This window comes from Camelus dromedarius, chromosome 34 (assembly GCF_036321535.1).
Source record: "Camelus dromedarius isolate mCamDro1 chromosome 34, mCamDro1.pat, whole genome shotgun sequence".
In the NCBI taxonomy this organism is placed as follows: Eukaryota; Metazoa; Chordata; class Mammalia; order Artiodactyla; family Camelidae; genus Camelus; species Camelus dromedarius.
Window position 1 is genome coordinate 746775 of NC_087469.1, and position 25702 is coordinate 772476.

Sequence of the window (25702 nt, forward strand, 5' to 3'; positions counted from 1 at the left end):
GCCCTGCCTGTTACCAGCAGGACCACTGTGGTAACTGTGCAAAGTGTGAACTGCTCAGCTCCGAGGGACGCAGTCTCCTGAGCTACGATATGAAGGCGCCCCCTGGAGTTGGGCAATGTGCTAGACTTGGCGTGCTTTGAGATGCTTTTCCTCTCCAAGCCTCCGTTCCTTCATGTGCAGAATAGGGGCATTAAATAGACGCATTTAGAGTACCTACGTAACTTGGTATTGTGACGATTAAGTGAGATAATGCATGAAAAAAATGTTCAGTCTAGGATATGGACACATACAAACTGCTCGCTAAGTGTTAACAGGTATAATGACGATGAAGCCTCACTTCTCAGCAGGCTGAGCCTCAGGCCTGGCCTTCTAAGACAAAACACCACTGCAGCCACCTCCACCTTAGTATTCACATACCTAGAGCACAGATATTTAAAGCAGCTCTGCTGGAATCTTCCTTTGTCATAAAGTCATGTTAATACCCTTAATAGCAACAGGGATTAGAAATTTATCAAACTTACTATTCTCTGGGGCAAGAAATCGTCTGAGAGGTGAGCAGAAAAAGAAGAATAAATGTTAGTCTGTCTAGAGACCTAGAGTTGCATTATTTTGAAAGCCTAAGGTTAGGTTAGTTTTAATTCATACTTTTGTCAAATGAAATTTAAGTGTACACCACGAGAGCCGTGAGTTTCGGTTTTATTCAGGGGACGCAGTGAGGACAACAGGCCGGGAGACAGCCTCTCAGACAGCTCTGAGGAGCTTCCCTGCAGGGAGGGGAAGAGGCCAGTGTGTATGTGACTTTGGCAAAGGGGTACACGTACACACCATCGAGCGCACATCTCAGCAGAGGCTATTGCTGGTCACAAGGAACAGATATCTCAATTAATTTCTAAGGGGGGGAAGATGCAAGTATCCAGGTTCATAAAAATTTCTCCTGAAATATCTAACTAAGGCCGGTTTTGCCTGTTCTCCCAAAGCGCAGAGAGCCCTATCCTCTCTTGGTCCTTGAGCTCCTTCCAGGGTGCACTATAGGGCGGCAGCTACAGTGATCGATGGCTTAGTCCCTGCAGATCCTGATGGTGAGGGACATTCCTTATTTTACACTTCCTCGGGGTTTTTTACTGTTGATTATTCTTTTTGCCTAATGGATAAGATTTCCAGCACTAGTTTGATATGGATCTGGAGGAAACTCATCTAAAAACTCTGTAAAATTAAGAGATTGATTGCTTTTTCTAAGAATGCAGAAAGGTGAAAGCAATGACTTAGCTTGAGACAAATGAGGGAATGATTAAATTGGACTCCACACTGACACTGCTGAGAGCGCATCAGAATTCAAGTTACGTTCTTAGAAAAACGCCCTCTTCGCTTCAGCTACTTAGTAGAATGGATTTGTTAGGTTCCATCTCTCTCTCCCCACAAAAAGCAGAATCATTTGATTGAAAAAATAAATTTGTACCCAGAGTTTTATGGCAGATGGAAGATTTTGTTAAAGAATTTGATATTTCATGATTCTTTACAATTATAAAATGATCTCTATTAAGAACAAAATTTCCTCTTTACTGTGAGAATACAAATAAAAGTGTTAGGTTTTCAGCTACTTATTATGATGCATCTGCCTCTTGCTTCCTGCTTTATCCTCATCTGCATCCCCCTTGTTTTATTTCTATCATTGACCACAGCAGGTAGGAGCTTACCTAAAGGAGTCCTAGTTTCAAGACTGAAAACCGGGAACATAATACAGATTCTCTGTATCCTTCATCAAACCCTAGAAATGATTAAAAAATAATATACATGTGCACATTCACAGATGTCATCTGTCCACACATACACTCACAGACACTCACACACACACACAGATACACACTCACACACACACACACACATTTTATGTATGTCTATGTGATGTCTATTTCACACAGAGAAATTCTAAGAAGACCAGAAACTGAACAATGCCGCCTAGACTACAAGCAGAGGCTGAACTTAGGGGAAAACAATATTCCGAGTACACGACGGACTCATGTGAGATCCCACCTGAGAATCTGCCAAAATTTATAAGAGCCCCCCAAAGGAAAGCCAGAGCTGAGGTGGTGAGAGCTGGGAGACGGAGAATGCCAAGGTGCACAGCCAGGGAAATTAACTGGGCTCCACACTGAGGGCTCTCAGGTCTCCCAGCCCATTCCTCCCTCCAGCCTGGGCACTTTTAGACCAAGTATGAGCCTCTCTCTTCAGTTTCCTGTTTCTGCACACACACTGGCATTGACTGCTCCTCTCCGCCAAAAAGCACCCCTCATCAATTGCAATTCCAGACCCATTTCCTCAAAGCTGATACTTCCAAGTCTCTAACTGGTCAGAGTCATCACTGATCCGTACCTGTACCTTCTAGTCACACACTTTCTTCATCTTCCCCAAAACTGTACCACTCCCAGGAGAAAATATGAAACTTGTTAGTCTGTAAACATTCCTGCGCTGTACATTCAAAGTCAGCAGTGCTATATATCTAAACATATGCAATACTTACAATAATACCATTACATTACAATGGCATTCACTAAGTACGTTGCATGAGATGTTTTATGTGCATATTATCATACACACACAATTTATACCTCAACAAAGGTACGTGTGTGTGACGTATATGTGCATATGCCCACATAACATACATCTGTCAGTCACCAGGCGAGGGAGGTGTTACTATCTCCAGCTCACAGATGAGGAAACCAGGGCACAGAGAAATTTACTGTCCCAAATTCTTACAGCTAATCCAAGTTTGCATGTTTAACTACATTGGTCATACCCTCAAAACCATTGCTTAGAATTTTTACAGTTTCATTTTGAAATCTATTGTTAGAATTTTATATTGCAATTTCTGCCAACATTAGCTTTCTTGATAAAAGTGTAACTGAGCAGGGCCCTATGGGTCCTTCTGAGACAGACCCCTCCCCATACCCGCTGCTGTAGCTCCTCTCTGAAATACCGAGGTAACAGTATTTGGTGCACATTTCCTGAGTTCTTTTACAGATGTGAAAATCCCCAACAAGAGGAAGAAATTAACCACCTGATGACCAGGAGCACGCAGCCCCCAGATCTACTGGTACCTAAGGATTCATAATGTTAGCTCCGGGGATATTGTCCTGCTATCTCACCATCAGCCAATCAGAGAACTGTCCATGAGCTGATCACGTACCCGGGGACGCCCCGCCCTCACTGTGCCTTTAAGAACGCTGTGCTTGAACACTGGAATTTGACACAACATTGTAAAATGATTATAAATCAATAAAAAATGTTAAAAAAAAAAAAAAAAAAAAAAAAAAGAACGCTGTGCTGACACCCAGTGGGGATTCGGGCTCTCTGAACATTAGCCTCCCCAGACTCCGTGTCTGGAGCCTTATGATATATGCTGCAATTTCCTTCACCACAACCCGGTGTCAGCAGATCGGCTTTGCTGTGCTTAGGCGAATGGACCCAAGACTGGTTTGGTAACAAAAGGACAGATGTGATTCATACCAATTTTTCCCATTTCTTCCTACTTTCAACAAAGAACTGATGCCTGGAAAGACAGAAAACATTTTGTGACCAAAACGGAAGGCTAAAATAATTGCAAGGGAGGCTGGTCAGAAAAATTTTGACTCAGTTAACCAACACAAGAGGTTGCCAGCCTCCAGACTGCCTGCTAGATGAGATAATTAAAAGCCTTTCGAGGTTCTAACCCAAGATGAAGATGTAGGAGGCTCCTGAGCTCACCTCCTCGCACGAACACACCAAATCTACAGCCACACATGATGCAATTTCCTCTGAATAAATCCAGAACACACACTCACATCAAACAAGAAAACACTCACATCAAAATGCGTAGGAAGGGCTGAGACACACTGACAATAAACCCCACCTCTGGCTCGCTGTCACATAACTGAGAGGGAATCATACTCCCAGTTTTTCTCTGGGCAGTAAAGGGTTTGGAACCAACATCCAGCACCCCAGCTGTAAGACTTACACCTGATGGATGGGCTGCCGAAACACCTGGCTCTGAAAGCCAATGGGACGTACATTGTGAACGAAAAATACCGCAAACCTTATCGGTAAACGAAGAATGCTGAAGCCGTCAAGATTGCTACTGCCGCTGCCCTCCCCTCCCAGTGGAGACAAGCCTGCAGCCTGGCCTCTGCAGCCTGAGGGGACTCAGACTGTGAAAGGACAGGACACTATATAAAAACATAACTTTTCTCCTTTCAAAAGCTCTACCTCCTAGCATCTTTTAGTAACTCATATAAAATCTATGTAAATTTTTTGTTTCTTTGGGGGAGGGGGAAGAAATTGGAGGTGAGTTTTTTTACAACTTTGTAAGAAAGTTCCTTACCGTGAATAACTGAAATGCTTCCTTTTTCTATTAATGTGAGTTGCGTAACTAACTCTACTATCATAAATACCTTTGTTTTGGCTACTTAGAAACTCAGACACTAAGCTCAAACTTTGCAACAATTTAGGCTTTTTTGCTCTATTTTTGTTATTTTCTTTGAGGCCTTGACTCATTTTATTTTTATTGTCATAATTTCTGAATTTTTATTTTACTTTATCAACATGTATCATTCTCTGGCATCACTCTTTGAATTCAACAGCAAGCCATATTGATTCAATATAAAACTGTGTCTTGAATCCATCCATTTTCATGTCTATTGCCATTAAAATTACATCTTCTATTTCCAAGATAATTTCAGGAGACACAAAATGTTCTGAGTGTTTACTCTGACCAACAGCTCCACCTTCCCCTATCAAAACTTCCCCCCAACAACATACACATGCCCACATACACGTGCACACCTCTATAGATATGCTAATCAACAACTAGAAAATATTTTTCAAGTGTAAAACAGATTACATCACTCTGCTTTTGAAACATACCAGTGGCTTCTCTTTGTACTTAGAATAAGGTTACAACTTCTTGCATGATCTAGCATTCGCCTACTTATCTAACCTCCTTTGTACCACCTTCACCCATCTCACTACCCTTCAGCCATACTGCCTTCTCTGATTCTTCGATATGGCCAGGTTTGCTCCACCCTGGGCAGTTTGTACTTCCTGTTGCTCTACATTCCTCTGCTCGAGGTCCTTGCAACTCAACGAGACCACTAACATCATTAGGGAATCTGTTAAAATGCACAGTCTCAGGTCCTTAGCCACAGGAATTGAATCAGGATCTGCACCTTAGCAAGATCCCCCCAAGATGTGTGTGCACATTAAAGTTTGAGAGGCCCTATTTTAGGTTATTCTCTCCAAGAGCTGAAACCAGCTTTCTTTGTTCTTGTTTTCTCCTCTGAACCTCTCTGCTGCTTCTTTGGGCCAGAACGCATTGCATGATCATGTAAAGCCAATCCTTAAAAAACTTCTGCATCCTCTCTGAAGAACCTCCTTGCATTAAAGATAGAATTGTACCATTTTACATTTCAGTGTTTTTTCACCTATACATAGACTCAGAGATTCCATGACAGTGTAATATGCATTCCAATAGCTGGTTACAACACATTGTATTAGGATGTTTAGTTTATAGGAAGGATTTTTATATAAATTACATCTTACTCCACATAAAAATGAATGATGCTAACCAGTATCTACGTAGCCATCTACTAAACTATAAGTTCCACTAGGCCAGAGCTAAAATTTTTATCTTATATATCTGACCACCCTCCAAAATAATCTACTACACGGACTCACCTAATTCAGGTCATGTAATTTTTGAAATTCAAAAGCAATTTAAAAAGCTATTACTGCACAGAACAGGTGAAACATGGCTTAAGCATCTGAAGCTCTTAGAAGCAGCACACTTTCAAAAAAAGTGGTAGTAATTCATTGCAAGGGTCACCAAAGGGGGATAAAGAGTTAAAAAAGGAAAGTTAACAAGGCAGACACAGCTGGCAAAAGGATGACCCTAGAACCAGTAACTTGGCAATGAGTCCTCGTACCTCAAAAGCCAAATCCATCCCATGATTTCCCAATCTACACAAAGGAAGAATTAGATAAAGCCAAAAAAACTGGAGCTTCAATAAAAGAGCTAGGGGGCCATGGGTGGCTAGTTAATGAACATGGAAAATACTTCTTTCCCCAGATGGAGCTCGTGCAGCCATTAGGGAGGCTCACCAAGGAACTCACTACGGGAGGAAAGCCCTATGTAATTGGTTACCTGAGGCCATGGTAACTTCTGTCATGAAAAGTATAATGAGTCAGATAGTTAAGACATGGCCCCTGTGCACAATGAACAACCCCAACACCGTACCCTCCGGAGGCCCCCCGGTAAGGCCCATTGAGACCAGAAGGACATATCCTATAGAAGTCTGGCAGATTGATTTCACAGTCATGATGAGTACAGGGCAACTTCAGCTATCGCTTGGTGCTAGTAGACACATTTTCTGGGTAGACAGAAGCACTCCCTGCTAGAATCGAAATGGAAGCTGAAGTGGCTGGGGCATTACTAAGAGATAATCCCCAGGTTTGGGTTCCCAGGATCCCAATAAAGTGATAATGGTCTGGCATTTGTGTCTCAAGTTAGGAAGGGGATTAGGAGTGCCCTAGGCATAGAATGGACCTTGCTCGCACTCAGCCTGGAGACTCCAATCAGCAAGGAAAGTAGAGAGACCCAATCAGACCTTGAAACTCAAGCTGTGTCAGGAAACTCAAGAAAATTGGATTAAGCTGCTTCCAATTGCCCTGCTCAGCATGGCGTTAGCCCCAATGGATAGGTTAAAGTGAAGGGTATTTGTATGTATGAATGTAGACCCATTCCCCAAATCAAAGAGTTACCTTAACTCCCTTGAAATGGAACAACTCAAGTCTGCCCTCCAGGTGGAATAAATCATGAACGCTTTCACAGAATAGGTGACCAGGTGCTGCCCGCCAACATTCATCTGGCCCTCCCCCACTTCTGGCTGGGAAACTGGGTACATCTAAAACCCTGGAAAACCAGCCGCCCACAAGACTAGTTCACTCCTACATGGGATGGACCCCACTCTGTAATCCCAAACACTCATCTGCCCCGAAGCTGCAGATGTTCTATCCATGGGGGCGTCACACTGGAGGGAAGAAGCCCCAAGCCTCAAACTCCAGAGAGACAACCTGAGTGACGGCCCCTTTTGACTACTTGTATGACCCCCTCTCTGACCTGAAGCCGCTCTCCAAAAAACACCCAAAGCAGGGCCAGCAGTGAGCCTAGACATCAGGGCACAATTTTGCCCACAGGCCAAAGACCAAGACACCTTCATTTTTAGGAAAAATTTGACAGGTGATCATTATTCTCTTGCCAATATTTGGGCCAGGCATCCTAAATTGTCTCATGTCCTTTGTCTCCAAAAGGTTAGACAATGATGGTTACTCAGGGATACAAACAGCTAGGGCTGAGGCCTGCTGACAACCAAACACAACTAAAGGCAGCTGGGAGAAGTTCTGCTCCCCAGCTCGGGGTTACGAAGACGCCCGGCATCAGCAGGAAGTAGTTCCAGAAGACAGACCGGCACTCCTCAGTGCCCCGCAAGAATGAGGAGCAGGACAAGAGGCACAGGAGGCATCTGTCACCAACAAAGCCCATTTACAATTTCTGGGAAATAAAAACAGAATCTGCATAATAAAAAACCAAGTCCTACCTTTTCTGCTTGCTCAGAGGAGGTCGCACGGGGAGGCCTCGTCCTCAGTACTTCAGACCTGCGTTTCTCGGAAACAGCTGTCCCGACAGCTCAGCTCAGAGACTGCTTCTAGAAGCACAGCCTGCCGAACTCAACCCAAGATGGCGGCGGCGGCTGGCCGTGTGCAGAGATGCTGCCCAGGGAGCCCACAGCAACAAGCCTGCGCAGCCTCGCGAGAGCCCCGCCCCTCCCCGCTGGGAGATCCCTATAAAGCCGCCCCACCCACAGCCTTCTCGCGAGACCTTGGGCTCTAGAGCGAGAGCTCACACCTCTCCACTCTCTCATCAAAGGATAAGGCTTTCCTTTGTTTCTAAATTGAACTCAGTCTCGTTCTATTGGTGTGAGTGACACCAGGCAGGACCCTTATTGGGGATGGACTCAGTAACAGTATATCCAAAAAATATTATCTTTTAAACATGTAATAGCATAAAAGCTATTGAGTTACTTTACATGATTTTTTTTGTCATTCAAATCTTTGAAGTTCACAAGGCATATTATACTTACATTGCATCTCAAATCAAACTAGTCACATTTCAAAATGCTCAGTGGCTACAACGTAGCTAGTGGTTACAGTACTGGGCAGCACAGGTCTAGAATATAATTTTTTTAATCTGATGTAAGTGTCAAATCTCAATTGCCACTTTTTAAAGAAGGAAGCTATTAACACAGAAGTGGCAGAAAGAGCACTGAATCATGAGTCAAAATATTTTGTTTCAATGCCAGCTCTAAGACAGTGTATTTATACAACGGAATACTACTCTGCCATAAAAAAGAATAAAATAATGTCATTTGCAGCAACATGGATGGACCTGGAGATCATCATTCTAAGTGAAGTAAACCAGAAAGAGAAAGAATACCATATATCACTTACATGTGGAACTTTATGAAAAAGAAGCAAATGAACTTATTTACAAAACAGAAACAGACTCACAGACATAGAAAACAAACTTATGGTTATCATGGTGGGGAACGGGCTAGGAAGGGATAAGTTGGGAGTTCGAGATTTTCAGATACAAATTGATACATATATAAAATATATAAACAACAAGTTCATACTGTATAGCACAGGGAACTATATTTAATATATTATAGTAACCTATGGTGAAAAAGAATATGAAAATGAATATATGTATGTTCCTAAAAAAAAGAGGCACTGGGGAATCATGGTCTAGGTCTATACACTGCAGATTGTTCCAAAGTATTAATTTAATCTTTTGAGTGACACGATTATGTTTGTATATAATTCTGCCTGCACAGAGTTCCCTGGAGCCTTTCATACAGAGTTATTTTGATTTGGTCCCCATAAAAAGTACTTTGAGAGTTGTCAAAAAAAAAAGTATATAGTATTCTAAATCTTTGTGATGTATAGAGTTAACAATACAGCAAGTATTAGGTGTATGGTAATATTTATTATATTAATAACATGTTTTTAAATGATGAGAATAAATTAGAAGCTCACCAGGATAAAAAAAAAATTTTTTTAAGCTTCTGGATCTTCTTATAGACCCTGATCCAGTCACAGTCATTTGCATAATGCCAAACATAGACAATATGGTTGGATATACACACAGCACATACCCACATGCTGCTTCCATTAAGATGAATGTACACCTGAAAGATAACTCGTCAGATCACAGAGCCCAGGTTACACGACGGCCTTGGACTTGCGTTCTGCTTGGAGAGTCTTTGGCCTGTGTGGCGTGCACATGGACAATACTGCGAGGCACTGCAGCGTCCGCTGGTAACACAAGATCTTTGACGGAAGCCCCAGACTGCTCCATAACCTGATCTTCCTGGGCAGATTCAGGGATGATGGTGAGGCTGGCAGAGCTATTCATGGACTGCTTGTGCTGTAGGAAAGAGAGGAATCCTGGGGGAAAGAGAAGCCAAGGGAGGGTCATAAAGGAACAATGAAAAGTCACAGAAACATTTCCCTTTTGTATCGGCAGAGAGACCCTGATCCAAAGCCCAGTGGTTCCCTCAGATCTGCCCCCAAGCCATTCAGAAGGGGGAGGCTTTGGCAGAAGAGACTGGACTGTATGCAGAATAGCTCAAATGCTGCTCAACTCAACAAAATTGAGGTTTTTTTTTTTTTTTTTGAAAGAGGACATGCTTCTGAGCTAGGAACTACAATTCCAAATGAAATTTTAAAGACTTCTTAGAAAAGGAGCGCCTCCAGTGTCGGCAGGCAGCCACTGAGCTCTAGGTATTGCTACTCTCTGACCTCGGGCGGCACTGACGAGAACACTGCACCCTCTGGGTCACTGCCCTCTCCAAGTGAACATTTCCTTTCAGCCACTCTCCTTCATCAGGATGTTAACGGTCATCCCTGCCCAGAAGTGGGGAGGGTGTGAAAGAAAGTAGAAAAGGAGGAAATGAGGAGCTCCCTCTGAGGCAAGCATGTTGAACATCTCACTCAGCCCTCATATCCAATGCTATCCTTGTAGGAAGTGTTTTTGGAATGTGACTCCACCAAACGTTAGCCCTTTAAAATGCAAGGGTTGGCAACTTTCCCCCTGTTCCCTTTCCCATCCTTTCACTCTCCCCTCTATTAGGCATGGATTGGTTTTCATCACCCATCAGGGGCCCTGAAGACACTCACCAGAGGCAATAAAGAAGAAAATAGTTGAGTAGGCAATGAAGAAGTTCCAGGTGACTCTGTAACTATAGTGATACACAGATTCAGCTTGCCTTAGGTGGTGTTGATACAGTACCAGTGCAGAGAGCAGAAGGGCACCTGATGTCCAGACAAAATGTAAGAAAAATCTCTTCTAAGGAACTCTGGCTCTTCTGCTCAAGTCTTAGCCCAAGGTATGCCTGACTTCCAAACCCCGACCCTGCACAACTGCACCTTACCCAAAGGCCAATCCCACTTCAGTGGTAGATCCAACTCAGAAGCTGCATATCGAAGCCAAAGAACTAGGAAGGCTGAGTTAGTCAGAGACAACAGCCTGGACCCACAAACCAAGCATGCCTCCAAGTCTGTGTTAGGGAAGACAGGGAAGTTACCTGTGAAGAAACTGAGGGAGGCAGTCATGAAGAGGATATGTTTAGTTTGAGGAATCATATAGGTGAATTCCAAACCCAGGAGCAGGTTATGAAGCAAGGAAAGGCTGAAGACCAAAAGCATCATGTCCCTGACCACCTTCAGGCCACCTGTTGGAAAGCAGAAGTTATACTGAGAGAAGGACAGATATTTCTTCTGGGTTCATTGCCCCCCTGGGGCCCACAAATCCCTAGGTAAAAATGGGAATGAGGTGGGAGATTTGATGAAATAATTAAGGCTTAGAGATTTGAAGCTAAATGGGAGAGAGAACCAAAATGAAACTGTTCTCTCTCCTGATGTCTCTGTAAGCGTCTTTCTCTTCTGTTTTCTCAGAATTGATTTCTTGCTAGGTACTCCAGCTCAGTGGCAATATAACCTGTTTTCCCCACTGCCAGTCACCTTTCATTCATACCCTCACGTGCTAGACGTGCTGGCCACCCTGCTGCTACTGCCAAGGATTCTCAGAGGTCCAGCAACTAAGAATGTGAGACGCTAAACTTTTCTCCAAAAGATGCAGATGGTGAGCTTTGGCATTGACCTTCACCGTGGTGATTATGCAAGAGGGCTCCCTGCGACCAGAAGTTATTTGCACTAGCAGATAACGGTGAGATGAATGGAAGTCAAGGAAGGACGAACTCTTCCCCTCCGCCCACCTCTTTTCCATAGTATAGCTCTGACCTTCTGGCCAATCAGTAGTGCAACATATCCACGGGCTGTGGGGTAGGCTAGGCTTTTCTGGCCCCAACTTCAGTTCAACCCACTGTTCTAAGATGATTCCTGTCACCAAGAAGACCAAGGCCCACGAGGAGAATAACATGTTGGTGGCCTGGACATTTCTGATGTGCGCCATTGTGACTGGGGATTTCAAGCTGACCACCACCAATCTCTCACATGCCTCTTCTCTTTTGATGTGATTAATCACAGGAAGTCGGGCAAAATCTCGACTTTCAGTGATTGTGGAGGGGTTGGCAGTGAGAAGCTTAAGTAGCGCACAGAGAAGATCAGTCCCACTTTCCACCCCTCTACCTGGGCTGGCTGCTGTCGAGGCTGCCAACTGCCATGGAATCATCTACCGTTTGACCCTTGACCCTGAGACTTAGTGCAGTGGAAGCACCAAGGGGCCCAGAGATCTGCGAGAGCTATCAGATATACAGGGAGATATGACACCACATACAGAGAGAGCTATTAGATACAGGAATAACCAGGGGCCTTAAAAGAAGTTAGACACGCATGACTAAAGAAGTTAGAATTTTATGTTCCAGGATTAATGGACGTTAGATAAGGATCAGTGAAATGCAGAAGGAATTCAAGCTCACTGACATGAGAACTCAGCTAGCTATCATCACAAAAGAAAATGACCGCTTAAAATCTGGGATGTTTTGGAGAAGCTAAGTAAGTTTAACTATTTAAACTTAGAGTTTAACTAACTAGGCAGGCATCTAGGAAATAGACCAGTGCTTTGAAACCAAAAGAACTGGCCTGATACACTGGACCATTGCAGTCCAATATCATTTATAAGGCACAATTATTTCTTGTCAGAATTGCCTTTGTAACAGCAGAGAAAACATTTTCAGTTTCCTTGAATAAGCAACCATGCTGTGCACTAAGCTCAGAGTCAGAGGATTTGTACTAAAATTAAAAAAAAAAACACCACTTTTACTGGCCTAAGATGACAGTCACCTCCAAAAGCCTCCCTCTGCCTATGTCCTTGACCTCACTGCAGGCCGCTTTCCACGGGTCAGACTGGATTTCTTTCATGGCCTCAAACACACTATGCTGTCTGTCTTCCAGACATCTTTACACATCTTGTTATATTTTATTTATCTATTTAATTATTTAAAATGATGCTCAGTACATTTAATTTTATATCTATACTATGTCAGGGAGATTTTGTAATTAAGAAAATGGACTCAGAAGCCTGGCTTTAAATTCTGGCTCTACCATGTTTGTGATCGTAGAGGTAAAAACGCATCCTACTAGTTAACGATTTTGTAAAGGTTAAATGAGTTTAGAGACGTAAGGCGCTTAAAAGAGCTCCTGGCACATAAATAATACATAAGCAATTACCATAGTATTAACTTGGATTCCCTGGGAAAGAGATTCCGAGGCAGAGATCTGTATGTGGGGAGTAGATTGGGGAGTGCATCCAAGAAACACAGCTGCCAGTGTTTGAAGGAAGCAGGTTTGAGCAGAAATCGAACTGAGTTGTGGTTGCAACAGAAGAAACAATAGCCAGCCCTACCAGGAACCCAGATCCGGGGGCCAGAGTCATCCTGAATGGAGCAGGAGACCTCAGTCTGCCGTGAAATGCTGGCTTCCCTTCTGTCTCGAGGGCACCTGTACACTATCTGCCAGGATCCGCAAGCCTCAGTAGTCAATACTTCTGGTCGCTGTGGGAATGAGCTCCCACACTTCACCACTCCTATATCAGAGCCAGCTTGCTGTTGGGGCTGCCATCTGCTGAGGAATCATCTTTCAGGTTGACTCTTGACCCCTGGGGCCTAGTATAGTGGAAGGACCGGGAGGGTGACAAGCAGCACACCATGACAACTGATATGATTATGCCCTTATATAGTGATGATTTTATTTCTATGCAATATATCCTTAAGAGAGGGATTCCTGGGCTGAAAGATTTATGCCTCCTTTAAAATTTTAATAGACAATGGCATTAAAGATATAAAGATATTGCCAGATTAGAGAAACTGATAGGGTGAGATTAGTGAGATCCACGTCAAAGAAATCTTATGAACAGCTAGGGAGAACAGTAATCAATGATGCCATTAAGTAAGATGTAGAACATGGGAGCAACATGGTTTTGGTTAAGTTTAAGGTGCCTGCAGGGCATACAATAGACAGAATGTAGTTCTGGATCTTGATAACAGATTGGAGGTTATCAGCCTAGGGATGGCAGTTGAAGCAAAGAGGTACATATCACCATGTGGGGACATCACATGGAATGCGACAAGAGGTAGAGAAGGAAATTCTAGAGAACAGCACCATTTATGAGAAAGAGCAAAGAAGGAGTGAAAGGTCAGCGTAAGGTAGAGAAATAAAAATGTTGCTGAGGAATTTAAAAGAGGCTAAAACTATATACAATAGCGAAGACATGGAAACAACCTAAATGTCCGTTGACAGAGGACTGGATAATGAAGCTGTGGTATATTTATACAATGGAATACTACTCGGCCATAAAAAAGAATAAAATAATGCTATTTGCAGCAACATGGATGGACCTAGAGATCGTCATTCTAAGTAAGCCAGAAAGAGAAAGAAAAATACCAGTAGGGTCCACAAAACAGATTACAACATAAATCAGGAATCATGTCAGTCTTAGGGTAGATAACTAACCACTAAAGGTCCAGAGATAATTTTAAAAACTAGAATTCATTTGGGACTGTGTACACCTCTACAAACATTTCCCACCTGAATGTATCTTGGAAAGTAGGAACTATAATATTGTAGCATTCACAATCGTTAACATTGACTGGTAAATAACTGAACATAGTCCCATCTGGGGCAATTAAAACTTTTCCTAAACACCAGGAACTCTGGAGACCAAAAAGGAAAACGGAATAATTATTCACCTAAATCAGTGTCTATGTCACTTATCAGCTTGATTAGGTACCTCTGTGATCCAAACAGTAATTTCAAGAACAAGAAAATCTTCTGTGCCTCTGTCTCCCTGGGCTGGGATTTCATGGGCAAGTCTGGTACGGTTCTATCCTTCATCCAAGGCGGTTCTTCCTGAGAAGATGGTTTTAAGGATGCGCTTTACATGATCGTGAAATGCTTTCTGGCACAGAGAAGCAGAGAGAGGTTCAGAGGAGAGAACAAGAACAAAGAAAGATGGTTTCAGCTTTAGGAGAGAATAACCTAAAATAAGGCCTCTCAGACTTTAATGTGCATACACATCATGTGGGGATTTTGCAAAGATGGGGATCCTGATTCAATTCCTGTAGCTTAGGACCTGAGATCATGGATTTTAACAAATCCCCAAATGATGTTAGTGATCCTGCACATTGAGTCACAAGGACACAGGGATATTTGGGAAGTGGGAAAGACAGCACAGAGAAACCTAGCTGGCTTGAGCAGAGGGAAGACAGGGCAGGGAGGGCACTGGAACAGAACAAGGACGTGGGCAGGATGGAAGACATTTTACTGCGACAGAGAGCCCAGCAGGAATCAGGAGAAATGTGGGAGAGTTAGACACGTGAGGAGTGGTTAGTGAGTTTGCGATACTCAGGACAGTTTGAAGGCATGCATGAAAAGACATTAAAGGCAAAAAATAGTACATGCATCTTCCTGAACCTTCCTTTCACGTTTCTCTGTGTAGTCTCTGTGACTAGACTAGACCTGTGCAAGAGATGAAGGCAAAGGAGGACTCAAGGGTATTTTAGCAACAGGCTAAGGGTAAATGGACAATCCCTCATTTGCACTATCTCCATCCCTCAGGACAGGAGAAGGAGCGCAGATGCATATGTCACGTGTTCTGTAGAATTTGGAAACCTGCTCAGAGAACAGCTGTTCAGTGTTAGGAAGCTTCTTTGTTTTAAACTGATTTGGGAAATCCGGAAAAGGCTCCTGCAACCTTGGGAATGCAAGTGGCCAAAGGAATTGTGCCCTGTTCTAATACAGCTTTAATAGATTGCAAGTAAGAAGATACGAAGAGTTTCTTGAAGAGCCAGAGAGAAAAGTAGATCCTTTGCTGGCAGGTTGAGAAAATGCTAAACCAGATGTCTGAGCAGCGCCCTGCATAATCTCTGGGTAAACATAAGAATATATGGATGGCTCTGTGTGCAGCCCAACAGCAAAAGAAAAATGGTATGATTTTTCAGAGATAAAGCCTTGGTGGACCCCAGAACAGGCAATTCCAAGGTATGTGTCCCCTTTGCCCCTCCCTGGGAGAAGTGTGGGTGGAGACAGGAAGCACTGCATGGGAGCCTCCGGTGGAAACACACAGAACCCGGTGGTTTGCACAGCCCAAGCGGCAGCACTGGCAGTAGTGTATTAAGTCGTGCTCAGTGGCCTTGGTGAGAGAAGCAGGCTTGGCTCAGAGGATGACCAGAGATAGAGTTTTGAGATCACTGCCATTCTATCATCGTCCAGTTTTACTGAAGTGTTAGAAGAATAAGCTTCCCACCTGGAAGTCAGTTCACGATTCGATTATAACAGAACAACGCAAATTAAAGTTCAATTTCCTGAAAAAAAATTTATGGAAACAAATATATGTATGTATATGCTTGACTGGGACATTGTGCTGTACACCAGAAACAGATACATTGTAACTGGCTGTACTTCAATTTTTTTAAAAAACTGAAAAAAAAAGAAAGAAAATACAATTTCCTGAAACGTTCTGAGTCACACTAGAGCTACAATATGTTTGTCTGTTTTAAAGTGGGAGAGAGAGTCTATCACCAAATTAGTTTGGAAAATATTGTTTGTTATATACGGTCCAGGAGTATCTGAAACAGCCTTCAGTTAAGAAACCTGTTTAACTTTGTGTAACGCTGCATGTCTGAAATCAGTATCACCCTAAGATACTTATTTCACGTACACATATTAACACATTGCTGGAATTAATATTCTGAGGAACACCCTGGTAAACCTTAATGTGGAAATCGTAATTGATTTTAACAATAGATACCTTCTCTGTAGGAAATCCCGTGGGCAGGGTCAGCCCTAGGCAACTGTGTCATTAGCAAAAGTGCTTCCTCAGCCCACAGCCTCTTCCTCCTGCTCCTCTTCAACTAATTTGCTTTAGAAAAACTCTCCAATGTTCTTTAGCATTAGACTTATTTTTAATTCTGGAGTCAAATGTTTTATACTTTGCTGAAAGAATTTGAGACACTAGGGAGGGTGTGAACATTAATTTAGGGTTCCTAAAATCTATAGGTAGACAGATGATTACTTTCTCTGTTTCATCTGAGACCTGACTTTTTGGTGAGTCAAAGTCTGCATATCAATGGAAACACAGATCCAGTGCCACCGGGTAAAATAACCTAGGCTTCCTGTTTTCATGGGTAGAGGAACTGGGGATAAGCTGGGATCCTGCCTGTCTAATTTGACTCTGTCTTTTCATCTCCGCAGATTTCTCAGAGGAAAATGGGTTTAAGAAATCAATCCACAGTGACGGAGTTTCTTCTTTCAGGATTAACTGACCAACCAGAGCTTTAGCTGCCTCTCTTCTGCCTCTTCTTGGGGATTTATGTAGTCACCGTGGTGGGAAACCTGGGTATGATCTCAATAATTGGGCTGAGTTCTCAACTCCACACGCCCATGTACTATTTCCTCAGTAGTTTGTCTTTTTAGATTTCTGCTACTCCTCTGTCATTACCCCCAAAATGCTGGCAGGGTTTTTATGCAGAGATCAAGTTATCTCCTACTCTGGATGCATGACTCAGCTGTTCTTTTTCTGTATTTGTGTCATTTCTGAGTGCTACATGCTGGCAGCAATGGCCTATGATCGCTATGTTGCCATCTGCAGCCCCCTGCTCTACAATGTCATCATGTCCCCCAAGGTGTGTTCCCTGCTGGTGGCTGCTGTCTTCTCGGTAGGTTTTACTGATGCTCTGATTCATGGAGGTTGTATATTAAGGTTGACTTTCTGTGAATCAAACATCATTCAGCATTATTTCTGTGACATCGTTCCTCTTATTAAACTCTCCTGTTCCAGCACTTACATCAATGAGCCTTTGATTTTTGTCATTGGAGGATTTAACATGGTGGCCACCAGCTTGATAATCATCATTTCATACACTTTTATCCTCGCCAGCATCCTCCGCATCCACTCTAAAGAGGGCCGGTCCAAAGCCTTCAGCACCTGCAGCTCCCACTTGACAGCTGTCCTCATATTTTATGGGTCTCTCATGTCCATGTATCTCAAACCTGCTTCCAGCAGTTCACTCGCCCAGGAGAAAGTGTCCTCACCATTTTACACCAACGTGATTCCCATGTTGAATCCCCTGATTTACAGTCTGAGGAACAAGGAAGTGAAAAATGCACTGATGAAACTCTTAAGAAGAAAAATATCTTCATAATGAATATGTTATTTTTAAGATTTATTTTATGTATTCATAATCATATGTATGTATGTTTGTATGCCCTGAGTCTTTAAAAATAATTAGAAGTGAGGTAAAATTATTTATGTATAATTCTGAATATATATATTTATTTGATATTACACATATTACATAAATAACAAATATTTTAAACTTAAAGTTTAACATCATTCCTGGGATCGAACATCAATTTTTAACTTTCCTGAATCTAAGGTTCCAGAATCTAAGCAAAAAGAAGACAAAGTCATGATATCCTGTAGAGTCATACCAGAAATAAAAACACACGAAATTCTTTTGGTATGACAAAGTCTTTCCTCTTATTTCTCACTCAAAAGAGATTTCTCTAATAGAAATTTGCATGGGAAATATTGAACAGTGTTGTAGAAATCATTGCAACAACTTTATAATAAATGTTTTTAGATTTATTAAATAATAATATAAATTATTACTATTAAAGAATGTTAATTTTAATAATTGGCGTATTAAAGGTCAATGTTACATCAAATTTCAATTCAATGAAGAAGATCCAGTGAAAGGCTAAGCTAGTACCCGTCCAGTGTTTGGTCTCAGGTGAGCGAGCAAAGGCTAAGACTTGGAATTCCTAGATTAGGAGATGATACTTTTACAGTCTTACCTAATATCTTGCTTTTTCCTGGTAACTAGTATATGCACAGTATTTTACAACTTTCTGTTTATTTCTTTTGAGTTGGTATTTCTGTCTAGGCTGTAAACTAGAAGCCTTTAATTACCTCTCAGGTGCCCATTATTTGGTGAATAAATAAACAGTCATATATCTATGCAATCTGTCTAACAGGTGATCCTCAGTAATACAAAAGAAGAAACTACTGATGCCTAAAACACTGGATTAATTTTAAAGCATCAGATTAAGTGAAAAAAATCAAAAGACTGTATGCTGTAAGACTGCATTCTATAATATTCTAGAAAATTCAAATTACTATGACAGGAAACATATCAGTGGCTGTCAGGGGCTGAGATAGGGAGGGGGTGTATGTACTTGCAAAAGAACACGCAATTGTTTAAGGTAATGTAAACATTTTAAACCATTCTTGTAATAGTAATGATGGCTACATGACTGTATGCATCTGTCAAAACTCAACAAATCATACACTTTAAAATGTCCATTGTGTGCAAATCATAAAACCATACCTCAATAAAATGTTTTTAATATGTACACCGATATATATCTATGTAAATAGTCTCATTTGCAAAAGCATCTTAAAGCTTATTCATAACATTAGGAACACTTTAAAATTTGTTTTCCAAGTTTCTAGTTCATTGAGGCTTCATCTGATCTCTAAGTTTTTCTTTAAATAAATAAAATAAGCACCCAAGAGAGTCTCCCAGGAGACCTTAACTTTCTGTGATTAGTTTTTTCAGTTCCAACATCCTGTGACGGCAATAATAATAATGAAACTTTTTTTAATGCCAGAATCCCAAGAGCCACTCTAAACCAAACCTCTAAAGGTGAATTAAAAAAAAATCATTAAATATCACAGTTCATCCAGTTGTAATCACTTTAATAATCATAAGGTAATATTATAGCCTGTAGAAAGTAAATAGGTGGATATATCTAAAATCAAATCACAATATGAACTGATGAATGAACAGGAGTGACTAAACAAAATGAAGAAAGTTTAGAGAGACAGTTCAGTGAATGCAAATACGAATTTTTCTAACAATCAGGACCATTAAAGTGGAATGAGACGCGTCAAGAAATAGTGATTTTCGCATCACCCGACGACAGAGACAGTGCAGAATATTTTAGCACCAGACTGTCTAATATGCCCTTTACTTCTCTTCCAGTCTGACGGTCTATGGTTTTGAATATATCCACGTTTCCGGATGGACTCACAGAAGATAGAGAAATTAAGTGAATAGACTGGAAGTTACATCCCTATAAGTAAGGGAAAAAAAATGATCTGAGACTTGGAAAGATTTCGGTCAGAAAGTCTTTCAGTCTTGGTGCCAGAGATTCTAAACTAGAAGTAAGAGGACCTTCTCTTAATTCATTGTGTCTGATTTCCTGAATCACCACGCTCATGATTCTGCTCTTTTGGCAAAAATGTGACCCTGAATATGTATAAAATCAAAGATTAATTGAAAACATAACACTTGGACTTAATCTTAGGGTTAAGTCAAGATTTAGACTTATTCTGTAGGAATAAGAAAAAGAACTAGGAAAAGGACAGAAAGGAAGAGGTTATAAAAGGACAAGTTTTCATCTAAATGAAGTAGATGAAATATTTCAGCAAAAACTGAAAAACCAGTTGATGTGATTTCGAGAAAGGGAATATGTGTCTTATGGGGAAGAGTCTCAGACTGAGAGAGATTTAAATGGAATTCAAAATTGAAGCAATAGAAGAATTTAAAGAATAATGGATGGAAGCCAGTAGGAAGGAAATAGCCAACATTCGAGGTTCTTAACATATTTGAATGAAGAAAATACCAACTTTTCTACAGTCAGTATGATGCGTGATGTAAGTATGTTTTATTATATAGTTATCCATATCTATATTTTAAACAGTCTGAGGCTTACTACATTTGTTTACATGTATATTTTGTCAATCAAAGTCCAATTACTAATTTGCCAAAAAACTACTCACGGGAGATCTTAAATGTGATAGCTTTATCATAACTATATAAATTCATGTTTTTAATGAACCTCAGTTGCAACTGAACTTCTTGACATTTTATTGACAGCAGCACAGATCTCCCCATCTACACCATATATTAATCCTATTCTGTTCATCCTTTCCCCCAACCCTATATTCCTAAACATTTATTGAACACAAAGTACATATAAATTGCTGTGGTAGCTCCTGTCTTAGGACCTTGAATCAGCCACTATGACTACCCTCATTTTAGAGATGAGGAGAAAAAGACACAGGTCACTCAAGGATCTTACTGAACATCACAAAGCTCTTGGTGGCCAAACAAGAAATAAAACATAGGTTCTTCAATTCCAAGACCTCCCATGCTCTTTCCATTACCCACATTTTCTTGTCTAAATCTAGATTCTTGAAATGTGTAAATTTTATGCAGATTGTAAGGATCCACAGAATTGGTAATGAGGAAAATGATCAAACAAGAAGCCTTGTATTGGCAAGTTTACAATGAAATTGTTATACACAGACCATCACAGTCCAGAACCTTTCCTCCTGGACATGAGGGGATCCTGAGGGCCCACAGATCATCTAGAAAAGGCTGACACAAAGCCACATTTTTTCACTATCATGAACTTCAGAGACTCCACAAAGGAGAGAAGTGCTACAACCTTAGTTCTTCTCAGAGAACTATATTGACCAAAATATAGCAGAACAGAAAGCTCTCAAGACCATCTTTCCCGTAGTTATATTATCCTAAGACAACCACGGCCAACTGCAACTCTATTCATGTTCAACCATCCCAGACTTTTGTTCTTAAAAAATGGCACACGGCTTTTAAGTTATCAAACTGTTCAAGTTTTACAATACCAGACTGGATTCAAGCTCCCATCAGGGCCATCAAAGACTATGTAGGCAAGAAGGAAGGTAGAAGACATTATGGAGGTGGTGGAACAATTAACTGGATATACGGAAGAAACAACAGAGCAGATGAGAGGCAGCTCCAGGGAACCCACACTGCTCTGTTAAGATACCTATCAATCTCCAGTTTTGTCAACAATGAAGGTGGGGAAGGGTAAAGAAAAGAGGAGGTGAAAGCAGATGACAGCTGTAAGGATGAGCACGTTTCCCAGGAGGGTGCATGCGTACAGCCATGAGAACAGGAAGACAAGGACAGGCTCGAGGCCTTCTGTCTCGGGGATTCCCAGAAGGATGAATTCAGTCACCACTGTGTGATTTCTCGTTTTTATGCAGGAATCAACTTTTGGGTGTCTGTAAAAAGAAATTTGTGGTTAAATTTCACATGTATGTCAATTAGCCACGTTTAAATCAGTGAAACAGAAAAGGAGCAGATGACCGGATATTTGCAGAGTGGTGCTTCCTGACAGCTCTGCCTCGGCGGGCCTGCTTCCCTCCGTAGTGGGGCTCTGTCTGCAGTGCAGTTTCTACTTACAGATGCTCCTCATTACAGCCGCACCAAGAAGCCTTCCGTGGCCACTCTCCTATCTTCCATTCTTCATATACACCATTAAATTGCTTTAATTTTGAATGCTACTTTGTGATTCTAGAGATAAGTATAAAGACTCAATAAGGTCCCATCCAAGTTTCTTTCTTTTTTTTAAACATTTTTTATTGATTTATAATCATTTTACAATGTTGTGTCAAATTCCAGTGTAGAGCACAATTTTTCAGTTATACATGAACATATATATGTTCATTGTCACATTTTTTTCTCTGTGAGCTACCCTAAGATCTTGTGTATATTTCCCTGTGCTATACAGTATAATCTTGTTTCTGACATTCATCTGAGAATATGTGGTAGCATGAATGCCCCCAAAATCATTTATGATCACACAAGCCGTACAAACAAAAGATACAGACTCTTTACCACATTGTCTCCCTAGGTATGAAGATGAAAAAGAGAAACGAGCCAAAAGAAGGGTCTTGGATAGCTCTTAATAAACAGAAAATTACTTTAACAGGACCTATATCCTCCGGATTTCAGGACACATGAGTAACTGGTAGTCTCTATTTCAGTTTCCAAAATCTGTTAATAGTCTAACCAGATCTAAGTTAAGCAATAACCCAATTTTATGGCAGTTCCAGGCACAGGGGTACATGTAGTAGGGGCACCTTTCCAATTTCCATACTTTGAAAAATTCTGATACCTTTTTCAACGTGTTTTAACTTTTCCAATGCAGTGAGATCTTTAAATTATAGATCAACCCATGAATCCTACTGCCTAGGACCCTCTCTCTTTTCTCTCTTTCTTTTTTCCCTTTGGTGATTTTGACAGGAGGGAGAGAGTGAGAGCCAAATCTTTTTTTTTTTTTTTAAGTGAAGGACAAAATTTGGGCACTTACAAGGCAAAGAGGGCACATAACTGGCTGGTGCTGTTGAATGTTGTTTTTCTTTTCCTTCTCCAGCAGAAGGAAGGACCCCTTTCCTGCTAAACCCCCATCAGCTTGCAGCCTGCTGGTCGATATCCTGAATTCTTCTCTTTTTCAATCACTTTCAAATAGAATGTCACACATCTAAGTGTGCTTCCACTTCCACACAGTAACTTCCCCTCTGATTCTAGCAACTACAGTAATTCCCAAACAGCAAAGATTTTAAATAACCTTGGCCTTCCTTTGGGTATTAATCTCCCAAGTCAGGGATCTTACTGTGTAAGGGAGCAATTAACTGCGTGGTATAATAGAACCTTAGAAATGAGACAAAGAGAAAGGAACTGATTAAAGATTAAATCTTCTGATTTCCTTTGTGAAATACTTAGGTGGAATAGTAATTTTAAAAATTTCTTTGGCACACATATCACATATTTATATGTACATTTATATATTTACTACTTTTTCATGTGTATATGTTGTTTTAATGAGTATGTTATTTTACTTCTTGTATCAATGGGATTGACTTATTGCAAGCAGTAGTACCTGGCATAGCTCAGAGAATTAAATAAATCGAGGAAAACTAGGCTCCTGGAGGGTGGGAATTAGGGCGGATGCAGGGGTCTCAGAGTAAGAATTCACGGAGCAGCCCCAGGCCCCACCAGCAGATAATTCAGCCTCAGCTGCCTTTTGCTTCTGTGCGCCTCAGCTCCAGATTCAGATCTGATTTCCTGGGCTGTGTCACATGCCTACTTCTGTGGCCAGGGCATAGGGTACGGTGGAATGGAGACGTGCAGTTCTCCACAGGGTAGGGGAAAGGCCCATCACGAGGAGAAGGGGGAAGAAACATGCTGAGAGGCCAAAGAGAATTTCAAGCTATAACTTGAGGTGTGTTTCACTTGGCATCTGTTCAAGCCTCTAACTTAAATGCCTTGAATACTCAATAAATATTTGGGGGTGGTGGATTTTCAAATCCCTCATTGAATGCATTCATTCATTTGCTTATTTATGCATACATGGATCGATTTATCCCCCCAAATACTGATTACTAATTATGTCAGGCGGGGCATTAATTATTTTCCAGGAGAGCCTGCACGATCGAGGAGGGGGTGGTTACACATAGTCCGTCTGCTCAAAACACTTGAGTCAATCTGAAAGGGAAAGAGTGTCTGACAGTCTGATTTAAACCTCATAAAACTCTGATGAAGTCTACAGATGAGGCAAGTTGGGATCAAAGAACTTAACTTGCCCCAAATCATGGAGCTTACTCTGCAAAGAACTGAGCTTTGGCCTCTTCTTTATGAATTTTGGCCCTGAGGTTCCTGATGATCAGGATTCAGTGTTTAAGGAGTGTTTGGGTAATTATACTATTCCACATATGTCTGCAATTTTGATTTAACAAGTAAACCTACTGTGCTTCCTGCACATTTAACTAGTGATAAAAGGATGTCAAAGTTAATAATTCTACCTTCCTATTTATCCTGGATTGTCTTAAGCGTTTTGAAGCATGATGACTGAAGACACAGGCTGTACAAGTAACACAGATGATAAACAGGCCTTTTTTCCCCCCTGGTTTACAGCAGAGTGAATCACTTATATATATGTATGTATATCTTTTAAAAATTCTTTTTCATTACAAGTTAACACAAGCCATTGAATAGAATTCTCTGTGCTATACGGGAGGAGATTGTTATTTGTCTATTTTGTGCATAGTAGTTTGTATGTTCCAATCCCAAACTTCCAATTTATCCCTCTCTCCTCCCTTTCCCCCCAAGTAATCATACGTTTGTTTTCTATGTCTGTGAGTCTATTTCTGTTTTGTAAATAAGTTCATTTGTGTCATTTTTAAAGATTCTACATATAAGTGATATATGATATTTGTGCTTCTCTGTCTGACTTACTTCACTTAGTATGATAATCTCCAGGTCCATCCATGTTGCTTCAAGTAACACCATCTCATTACTTTTTATGGCTGAGTGTTATTCCATTGTATAAACATACCACATCTTCTTTATCCATTCGTCTGTCAGTGGACATTTAGGTTGATCCATGTCTTGGCTATTGTAAATAATGCTGCTATGAACATTGGGATGCATATATCATTTTGATTTAGACTTTTCTCTGGATATATACCCAAGAGCAGGATTGCTGGATCATGTGATAAGTCTATTTTTAGTTTTTTATGGAACCTCCAAACTGTTCTCCATAGTGGCTACACCAATTTAATTCCTAGCAACAGTGTAGGAGGATTCCTTTTTCCTCACACCCTCTCCAGAATTTATTAGTTGTAGGCTTTACTATGATGGCCATTCTGACTGATGTGAGGTGATACCTCATTGTAGTTTTAATTTGCATTTCTTGAATAATTTGTGATGTTGGGCATCTTTTCATGTGCCTCTGCCATCTGTATGTCTTCTTTGAAGAAATGTCTATTTAGATACTATGCTTTTGATCAGAAAGTAAATACCATTCAATTTAGCTTGGTCAGCAAAAATGTATTTGGGGAGGCATGTGACACGAACTATCTTAGAAGTCCAACCCAGATGTTTTAGAATCAAGGTGGCATGTGCTAAATTAATATCATAGTCACAGTGAAAACACAAACGTTCTACACTCAGTGATGATGCCTATTGTACACCCCAAATAGGGATCAGATCTCATTTGGGCAGACTTTAACAAGAGCCTTGCAAGCATACAGTGTTTGATAATAAAGGTCACACAGAAAACTAAATGGTAGAAGGATATACTTGACCCACGTTCTACAGTGGGTGTACCATTTTACATTCCCATCAACCATGCACAATGGTTCCAATGTCCTCACATCTCTTTTTTTTTTTTGCCTCTTATTTTTCCTTTGTATTTTTGGTTTCCGGTAAGAGCCATTCTAATGGGTGTGAGGTGATATCCCATTGTAAATCAGATT

General features: G+C 41.1%; 2 protein-coding genes across 2 annotated transcripts; one reads left to right on the top strand and one right to left on the bottom strand.

Annotated features, from left to right (window-relative positions):
* Positions 1 to 9295: 9295 nt before the first annotated feature.
* On the bottom strand, positions 9296 to 11560 carry LOC135319918 (transmembrane protein 225-like). The gene is made up of 4 exons (XM_064482247.1): positions 11389 to 11560; positions 10674 to 10820; positions 10267 to 10401; positions 9296 to 9534 (listed from the first exon to the last, which is right to left on the bottom strand). Exons 1-4 carry the CDS (start codon positions 11558 to 11560, stop codon positions 9296 to 9298), a joined length of 693 nt encoding a protein of 230 aa, XP_064338317.1.
* A 5246-nt stretch (positions 11561 to 16806) lies between these two features.
* Positions 16807 to 17747, top strand: LOC116150130 (olfactory receptor 8D4-like). Its single transcript, XM_064482248.1, is given in 2 exon segments — positions 16807 to 17011; positions 17014 to 17747. Coding segments are annotated over 2 exon segments (933 nt in total). The 5' UTR covers positions 16807 to 16812.
* Positions 17748 to 25702: the final 7955 nt, after the last annotated feature.

Coding starts and splice junctions, on each gene's coding strand:
- LOC135319918 (XM_064482247.1), bottom strand. CDS start 11,560: ATGGCGCACATCAGAAATGTCCAGGCCACCAACATGTTATTCTCCTCG. Junction 10,821..11,388: donor CACTACTGATTGGCCAGAAG/GTCAGAGCTATA, acceptor GCTTTCCAACAG/GTGGCCTGAAGGTGGTCAGG. Junction 9,535..10,266: donor TTTCTTCTTTATTGCCTCTG/GTGAGTGTCTTC, acceptor TCTTTCCCCCAG/GATTCCTCTCTTTCCTACAG.